We start from the raw sequence: 10,064 nt of genomic DNA on the forward strand, positions 1-10,064 counted from the left end.
TAGAATAATTAACTTGACTAACTTCTTCACCTCAGGCTCTGCTCAGAGATAATTCTTTCAGTAAGGCCTACATCAGCTATCACATTTAGAACTCAATCTGTCCTCTACTCGTTACAATGCTGATCCTCTTCTGAGCCTGCTGGGTCAGAATTTAAAAATCTGGGGATTTAAATATCTACATCGGATATTTAAAAATACCATTTTATCATATTTTTGTAGTACTGGGGCTCAAACTCAGGGCTTCATGCTTGCAAAGCGGGCAATCTGCTGCTTGAGCCATGCTTCCAGTCCCATTTCATCATATTCTGGTATACTTTATTTTACTTATTTATTAACTCCAATGTTTGACTCCCATAGCTAGAAAGATAAGTTCCAGAAAGGCAGAGGTGTTTGTATATCTTACTCATTGATGAACCCTAAGTAATTAAAATATCTTCTGCTACCAGTAGGTACATAACAAATATTTGTTAGATAAGTGAAGTAATAGCAGAGTTGTGTGAACAGTTTCAATATTCCAGATAAATGGAGAATACATCTCTAGCAACTCTATCAACACATCACATATTACTTCCTTTTATCTTCTGGTTTTCTGGTGTAGTTGTAGTAGATTACATTATTGTCACAGCTATTACTACCCTCAATGATAAAAATGATTATGTTGCCAGGTATTTGGTATATGTTCCATCAGGTTCTGTGGAAATAAGATATATCCATACCACACTCAAAATTTTGTAAAAGGACATTAAAATTATACTTCTTAGTGTATGCAAAAAACTACATACACTACTTCTTAGGATTGCACACATATGCAAAAAACTACATATAAAAAAGGAAAAGAAGAAATGTTAAAAATTAGTATTCAGGATTGATGTTCCCTCAATTGGAAGAGGACAGGTAGCTGAGAAAGGGGTATCAAAAGGTTAGATATATAGATGATTTCCAAGGTTTAATCTTTTGTTTTGTGGGGTAGGTTGAAGACTGCTCTTTTTAAAAGTAGTTACTTAATTTACTAAGGTAACAATCAAAAGCATACCATTCGTGAACCAGTGTGATGTCAGTATGTCATGATCCATATCAAGGAGTATAGTTAATCTCATTCTGTGCAGTTGATATCCAAAGGAATTGCAGAAAAGGGAAAATGGGTTTTAGTTCAAGCTGGTATTTTGTGGAGCTGGTCTGTTGTGCATTAGGTAATCGATCTTCCCTGTGTTGGGAAATTCTTATTAAGGGCTATCCAACTTTTTAGGCCATCTATGGAGAAATAAGAAAAATGGAGCTAGAGACTTAGATCAAGAGGAAGCTCTGTTACCACATCTGCTTATTACTCTCAACCTAAGTCAATGTATTTTAAGTTTGTTTCAAATTAAAGGAAAGAAATGGGGCTGAAGCTTTGGTAGAGAAATCATAAAAGGGAGTAAGTGATGGGAGGCAAAGAGAGCTTTTGGGAAGCTCGAGCCTCAAGAGTCTTGTGGTACTATGGAGGAGGTATTTTTTTGTCCCTATGAGTAAACTTTACTGGGAAAGAGCCTCTTTTGGGAGATGTGAGAATACTCAAGACTATAGAACTTTTCATTTTTTAAAAGAACTACAACACATGGAGGAAATTTTTTTCTCCAGACCTAAACCAAACAGAAGATATTTCATATAGTAGCTTGTACCACATCTTAGCCAGATGGTGATTCAATTTTTAATGAGACCTGGTACTCAGGATACAGGTAACTTTTTGTAACACAGAAGATGTATTAGGAAAGAATTAAAGGAGTTTTAGGTGGCTAAGTTTAAATGAGGAAATCTGGTAATACCAATATGAACCATGACACTATAAAAAGATTGCCTGGCTTGATGGTACATGCCTGTTATCTCAGCTACTGGGGAGGCAGAGATCAGGAGGATCTTGGTTCAAGGATAACCTAGGCAAAAAGTTAGCAAGACCCCATGTCAACAAAAAATGCTGAGTGTGATGGTGTGCACCTGTCCTTCCAGTTATGTGGGGAGACATAAATAGGAGGATCAAGGTCTAGGTCAGCCTAAGGGAAAAAAACCATGAGACCCTATTTGAAAAATAACTAAAGCAAAAAGAGCTGGGAGTGTGGCTCAAGTGGTAGAGCACCCATCAGCAAGCAAGAAGCCCTAAATTCAACCCCAGTACTGTGTGTGTATGTGTGTGTGTGTGTGTGTGTGTGTGTATATATATATATATATATATATATATATATATAAAAGCTGGGCACCTGGTGGTTCACACCTGTAATCCTAGCTATGTGGGTGGCTGAGATCAGGAGGATTGTAGTTTGAGGCCAGCTCATGCAAATAGTTAGGGAGACCACATCTGCAAAAAGATAACCAGAGCAAAAAGGACTGGCGGTGTGACTCAAGTGGTAGAGAGCCTGCTCTGGTAGTACAAAGCTCTGAGTTCAAATCCCAGTCCCATAAAAAAATTAGGATTTGTGTTCAAAAAGCCAAGGAATTAACTAACAATAGATATTAACATTAGAAGCTGGGAAAAAGTAGATGAGAAGCGCATCATTACAACTTTTTTATAAGTCTAAAATTATTCTAAAACAAAGTGGTTACTGAAAATAAAAATTTAGGAGTCAAGCCTGGGCTCTGATGTATGGGTTTTCTGAGTTTTAGATTCCTCAGCTATATAATGGATAATAATACTCCTTCTCCTGTGGAGTTTTTTTGAGGGACAGTTGTGGTTGAGTAAATGGACACATTCTGTAAATAGTAAAGCACCCAGCCAATGCTGGCTACTATTCCAAGGGAGAGTCAGGTAGGTGTCAGAAGGACACTGTAGGGTGGGAAGGTGTTTACTATGTAGGCATGGATCATTGGGAACACAAAAGACCCATTTATTATAAACATCAGCAGAACTCTATTCTCTTTAGGAATTGAGCACAAATACCAGATCTTTTAGGCATGCTAAAAAGATCAGTGCCATTTATTACATCACCAAGACAGTTTAGCAGCTATCTCAAAGAGGGTAAATATGAAGGGCAGGGGTAATCACAGGAAAGGGGCAAACAAACACAAGAGAAAACAGCAACTTCGAAAACCCAAACTTACCTCTTAGGAAGTCCCTGGGCCATAGGTCAACATTTGTTCCAAACACACTTAGTCTACACAGGGAGAAAGAGGCAGTGTCTCATCTTTCCCTACCCAACACAAATGCCCAATGATCTGGAAAACTTGCAGAAGCAAGAACTACACTTGATCAGCCACTGTGTGGATCTTCTGATGGCAGATGAGGTTGCAGTGGCAGTTAAAGCTTTTCCCACATTCAGAGCATTAGTGAGGTCGCTCCCCCGTGTGGCTTCTCTGATGCTCGACTAGAAAGGAACGCCGACTATAGCTCTTACCACACTGGCTACACTGATAGGGCTTTTCCCCCTTACGGATCCTCTGATGCTGGATAAGACCAGCACTCTGGCTGAAGGCTTTTCCACACTCTTTACAGTGGTACCATTTCTGTATATTGTGGATTCCTCGGTGAGGAAGGCTTTCCCACACTCATTACATTTATAGGGTCTTTCTCCAGTGTGAATTCTTTGATGCTGAATGAGACCTGAGCTCTGAGAAAAGCTTTTCCCACACTTGTTCCATCTGTGTTGCCCATCTTCTAATGGGTTTTCCCATCGTTGCTCTATATCACCCTTACATGCACTACTTTCTCCATGTTGAACTTCCTGATGTAATACTTCCAAGGTCTGATCATGAAACATTTTCCCATGTGGTTCCACTATCTTAGGACAGTCTTTCCTTAGCAACAATTCTCTGTCCTCAACATGGGTCATTTCATCTGAAACAAATAATCAAAAAAGATTAGGTAAGTGTCACTTGCTCCCAGAGCTCATGGGAGGATGATTGTGTCAACAGAAATATATAATAGAACAGGAGGTGAGAAGAGAATTTCCAGTATGAACATTCCTTCCCCTAGGTAACTAGGGAAGTTTTCTCTCTTTGACAAAATGTAGCTTAGTCTGACCAATGTGACTTGGCCTGGGGAGAGTTTTTTACTTTTACATGGAAATGGAAGGGTAATGACTATGGTGTTTTCTCTTAGAATTCTCTCCCACTTTTGAGGTAGGGGGCCTCAAAATGGCACCTTCCAATCAAAATTACTTTATGTATTCATTCATTCATTCATGGAACAAGTATTAAGCATCTACCATTCTAAGTGCTTCAGATTATGCTTCCTAACTTTCAAATCCACAACCATCCAAGGTGCATTTTCATAAGGCCTTTGCTCTATTATTTCTTCCTTCTTGGAAAGTTCTCATCTCACCTCAGATAAGAGAAAGGCTCACTCTTACTTCAAGTCTTTGTTCAACTCTCACCTTCTTAACAAGGCCTATCTTCATTCTGTTTAGAATAAAAATCTGCTTGCCTTTTCCATTGTACTTTTTTGGGGGTGATACTGGAATTTGAACTCAGAGCCACCAGCTTGTTAGGCAAGCACTCTACCATCAAACTATGCCTCCAGCCCTTTTTGCTTTAGTTATTTTTCAGATAGGTTCTCACAGTTTTTCTCCAGCCTGCCTGGACCATTATTCTCCTACTTATGCTTCCTGTATAACTGGGATGACAGGTATGTGCATCATATTCAACTTTTTTGCTAAAATCGGGGCTCTCACTAACTTTTTGCCTGGGCTGTCTTTGAACCTTGATCATCTTGATCTCTGCCTCCCAAGTAGCTGAGACAATAGGTGGGAGTTACTGCTCCTGGCAAAACTGTACCCTTATTAACCCTTATTTTATTTTTGCTTCCATAAAATATATCATCTTATTTTTTATGCTCATTATTGTCTCTCTCTTGCTACAGTCTAATTTTCATGACAACAAGATTATTTTATTCCTTAAGAATTGTGCCTGGCACGATTCTGCTCAAAAAAGTTTATTGAATGAATAATTGAAAAATGGAAAGAATTGAAAGTAATCCTACTATTATAGCCTCAACTGTCTACTCAGGCACTGGCACCTAATACCAAGGCTGTTCCATAAGACTAACTGGTCCACATTGGGTAGTATCTAGCCAACCCAATTACAGTCTCTCTGCTTGGAGCAGTTGAAGATAAGAACAGAGAGAAACAGATCCAAATAGTCTGAATACTAGGGAATAGCTGCTGTGGTATTCTTAGGCTATCTCAGGCTCCTCAGGTGTGAGTCTACCTTGTAACTCAGATAAAGCACAAGGAAAATGGCTTCTGACCTCCTCTTCTGACCAAAATATCTGGTTCTTTCTTCCACACTCGACTGTATAGTCCTGAATAGGTACCTCTTAGGACTCCTCTGTTGTTAGGCGATGGCTCTCCTCTCCCTTTTGGCTGAGGGATCACAACAGGTTTGGAAAGCAGAAATTTTTCTGTAGAGAAGAGATGGGCCACAGGTTGAATTAGTACTGCCCTTCTGACCAAACTTCACAATTACATCTGAAATGAACATGGGAACTAGGAAGAATATAAACGTAAGATATTCCCACTTTAAAAATTTTTTAAAAATTATTTTTGTGGTACTAGGGATTGAACTCGGAGTCTCATGCTTGGTAGGCAGGCACTCTATCACTTGAGTTACTCCACCAGCGAAAGGTGGTGAAAAAGGAATTAACACTTATCTGTTTTGTGGGACTGGGATTTGAACTCAAGACTTTGTACTTGCAAAGTAGGTTCTCTACCAGTTGAGCCATACTTCCGGTCCCACCTTTTAATAATAGCCATTTATACAACTTTCCATGTACATACATATATATGTATATGTGTGTGTGTGTGTGTGTGTGTGTGTGTGTGTGTGTGTGTATTAACAATGTCACTCACCACAAAACCCCATAATGTCATTATCTCACATCTTTAAAGAACTGGGGGCCAGAGGGAAGACAGATACATAGTGAGACTGACTCTACACATAGAAAAATATCTGGAAAATACACAGCAAATTGATGAGAGGTTACTCTTAAGTAGTAGGATTTGGATAAGTTTTTTCACTATATAAACATGCATTATTTGGATTCTTATAATTGGCATTAACTTAAAATGTGACTAAAATTGGTGGCATAGGTTAAAAAAAAGAAAAAGAATATTGATGATACAAAATAATTTTAAATATTTTAGCCAAATGCTTGGCTAAAAAGTTGAAGAACCAGAACATAAGTTAGGGCCTTTTAATTTTGAACACGTTATGCTGCTTTATAATACTGGCTTTCCTTTATTTGTAACAGAACACCTACATTGATATCCTATAGGGAGAACTCTCCAATCTGTAGCTGCCCTCTGGATATTCTCCTGTAGCCACAGTAGATGATTAATAAATATTTGTTGAACATATGAACATCTCAATGGATGGAATGGGTGGGCAGACTAATTTACTCAGATGTACTTCCTAGAAAAGACAGTTCTCACAGGTTTTTAAAGCAGTTCAGAAGATAAGAAAGGAAATGATGGCTAGAAAATGAAAAGCTCGTTTCATAGGGCAAAGAAAAAAACACATAAAGGAGCTGGTTGAAAACATGATCATAAAAGAAGACAATGAAACCAGAAGAAATTTTAATCTGGTGAAGTCATAGGACCCAAAGGAAGGTTTGTGGTATACATAGAATTTATTCAACATATATACTTTAAGCCATGCATTCCATGTAATAGAAATCTACAGTAACTGTATCATTTTTAGAGTAGATAAAATAAATAGGGTTAGAGACAGAAAGGCAAGGTTAGTTGTAGATTTGATACATATGGGCCAAAAATGAAAGTGATGACAGAAGAAACTTGCTGTTAACAAAACCCAGTAGAGGTTATATTATTACTTGATATCTACTGGGCAATTACACAGAAGTTGAGCCAATTCCTGTAGTGACAGCTAGAATGGTAAGGCAGCTGACTCAGCCCCAAGTTTGGCCACTACCACCACAAAATTACATACAAGGAAATCACAGGTCTGATTCTATTGCATTCTCCATATAGCTGTGGCCTACTAAGCATGGTCTGAACCTATGTCTGTCAAACTTGAAGTCCATTTTCTAAATCTATATTTCACAGTGATTCCCAAAAACCTTCATAATGAACCATGTGCCAGAAGTCCAGAGAGCTTCCAGGATGGTACTTGGGAAGAAGATGACAATGAAGGGGGAGGGGACAAAGATGAGCAAGCTAGACACTAGTAAGAAATGCTGCTATATGGTAATTAGTCTTTGGATTCTATATCCTCTATTCTGAATTGTTCATTTGTTTGCTTACTTGAAGGTGGGATACATTCAACAATCAGATGACTCTCACCTGTCTCTCCAATAGAATGGGACTCCAGGCTAGGGTCACATGTGAGCTTGGGCTCTGTAGGCTGGGACTGAAGACTCAGCAGTGAAGTCTGCTCTCCTAGAGGCACAATCTCTTTAGAGAGGACTTGTCCATGTCTGTGAGTTACCATGTGGACACACGGAAACAATATCTGATTTCTGAAGAAGTGTCTGAAAATACACTTCCCAGAAAGAAGGAAGCAGGAAGGAGGGGTATTATTTTATTAACAAAGTCAAGGGGCTACAAAGCAAGTCTACAAGGGTAGTTGATGTCCCATATATACATTTTTCCCTAGAAAGTCTCCTTACTTCATCTTGTGGTTCATCGAGTTCTCTCTCCAGATCCTTCAGCAAAATCACATCCTCTTCTCCACTCTGGACAATGTTCCTTCACCCAGCCCTCAAGCTCCTTGGGCAGGATGGACAGGAACTGCTCCAGCACCAACAGATCCAAAATTTGCTCCTTTGTGCTCACATGTGGCCTCAACCACTGGTAGCAAAATTCCTGAAGTCGGGTAAGAGCCTCTCTTGGTCCAGGGGTTTCCTGGTAGCAGAGCTGCTGAAAGTGTCTTCGGAAGACTTCCCTTGCCAGAGGATTATTGCATTTCAGTCTCAATTCCTGCCTTTGGAGGTGACTTCCTGCCTTCACTTTCATTGTCAGAAGCTCTTCCCACACCTCAGGAACTTGAACATCCAAGTATAAAAACTCTTTTGAAGTATTTATCTTGACCCTGAATAGCTCCCTGCAGCTGCACACACCCTTGGAGGCTCCTTCCTAAACAGTAAAACAAGTTGTTTATAGAAAAAAAAATGGCAATGACTGATAATATAAGTAATTATCACAGACCCTAAGGATTTTCAATGAAAGTAAAGTGATTTGGTACCAAAGAATAGAAATAATAGAAAAATATAAGTCATAACACAAAGAACACAGACTCTTAAGTTATTCTGCCCTGGTTGGATTCTGGTTCTTATATTTACTAATTGTGTGCCCTTGTGCTAATTTCTTATGTTCGTTCAATCTCAGCTTCTCTGTATGAAAAAGAAATAGAATATCTTAGAGAATTCTGAATGGGGGTTGGGGACACAGCTCAGGATAGAGTGCTTGCCTAGCATATGTGGGGCTCTGTGTTCAATGTTACAAAAAAAAAAAAAAGGAAAGGAAAAAAAACCTTGCCTAACAGAGTTCATGGAGGAAATAATCTATGAATTAAATACCAAACAGATCACTCATAAATTCTAGATAAAAAGTTTGAACTCAGCCAGATGTGGTGTACAATCCTATAATTCCAGCACTTGGGAGGCTGAGACAGGAGGACTGCAAGTTCCAGGCCAGCCGGGGCTACACAGCAAGACTCTAAAAAAAAAAAAAAAAGTTTGAATTAATTTCATAAAAATAAAACTGGAAAATGAATGGAAATAATTGTTCCTGTTCTTGACTGAATGAACAAACTAGTATTTATCCAAATATCTCTTGATATTTCAATGTTCAACACAACCGTTTAAGGTTTGTATTATTTGAATTAAATTTACAGGAAGTGTAAGGTGGATTCCAAGTCCTGTGAGCTATCCACACGGCCCCGCTGCTTCAGATAAGGCCATACTGAATCCTCACCATTGCCCCACACCCCAGGATAGCCGCGGGTCGGTCCAGGGGCGCCCGGACACCCCGGGCAGAGACCGTCGCTCCCTCTCCTGCTCCAGCCGCCCCCGGGCGGAGGCTCACTCGCCACGCTCCTTTTACAGCCGCAGCCTCCCCAACCCCGGCTCCCGGGGCGACTCACGAGACCCGTCACCAGCGCGGAGGGAGAAGGAGCGGGGCCACAGCGCTGGGCTTACCCGTGCGCGGCGGGCACAATGGGCCCGCGGGGTCGGTGCCGGCCGGCCAGTCCTCGCGGGCGGACAGCGCCCAGGCACTTCCGGGCAGGTCTAGGATGCCGCGTCTCGGTGTCCCGCCTCCTGCGCGCCCACCTGGGCGTCAACCCCCGCCCTCCTGGCGTCCAGTTCTTTTCCAGCCCGGAATCCCATAATCAGAATTTTGTGCGTGTGTGTGCCGCCTAGAGGTCTTAAAACATTGATGAAGCATAGATCACTATTCAAAATGCTGACTTAAAAAATATGTAAAAATTAGTACATTATTTATGCTTTAAAAAATTCTCAGACAATGACAAATTAATAAAGATTGGTGAAATAAGTGGTGAACCTTATCTGTCCCTTTTTGATCCCGCTGCGTCCCCGTTAGCTCAGGATTTGTGTCATTTTGATCTCTCTCACACACAATCGCATTAAGCTATTTTACGTTTAGCTTTGACTCCCCACTTACTTAAACGTTTTCACTTCATGTACTGTATCTTAGACGTCGATCATGTCAGTCTAACTCATTTTATGCTCCACATTGTCCACAGAACACATGCACAATCTATTCCGGCCCGTTTTCTTTCTTTCCTCCCTCCCTCCCTCCCTGTCCTCCCTCCCTCCCTCCCTGTCCTCCCTCCCTCCCTCCCTGTCCTCCCTCCCTCCTTGTCCTCCCTCCCTCCCTTCTTTCCTCCCCTGCTTTACTATAAAAATTATCTGGATCTTTAGAACTAATACTAAATCTATCAAAACCAATAAATAAGCATTGATTGGCACAAAAGAGCACAATTACAGGTACTGTTAGTCATTCATCATTTTATTATAACAACCAGAATGGTGGCATTGCATACATGTTTTGTTTTTTTTAATCCCATTTATTTTATTACAACAGGAAGAAAGTATCTTGTGTGTTAATGAAAATTTCACG

The 10,064-nt window shown here is 40.3% G+C and overlaps 1 protein-coding gene across 1 annotated transcript; it reads right to left on the minus strand.

Moving 5' to 3' along the window:
* Positions 1–2,303: 2,303 nt before the first annotated feature.
* On the minus strand, positions 2,304–9,135 carry Zscan9 (zinc finger and SCAN domain containing 9). Its single transcript, XM_074082686.1, is given in 7 exon segments — positions 2,304–3,497; positions 3,500–3,802; positions 5,279–5,432; positions 7,249–7,434; positions 7,592–7,655; positions 7,657–8,057; positions 8,898–9,135. Coding segments are annotated over 7 exon segments (1,401 nt in total). The 5' UTR covers positions 8,901–9,135; the 3' UTR covers positions 2,304–3,207.
* Positions 9,136–10,064: the final 929 nt, after the last annotated feature.

The sequence above is a fragment of the Castor canadensis genome, chromosome 8 (assembly GCF_047511655.1).
Source record: "Castor canadensis chromosome 8, mCasCan1.hap1v2, whole genome shotgun sequence".
NCBI classification, from domain to species: domain Eukaryota; kingdom Metazoa; phylum Chordata; class Mammalia; order Rodentia; family Castoridae; genus Castor; species Castor canadensis.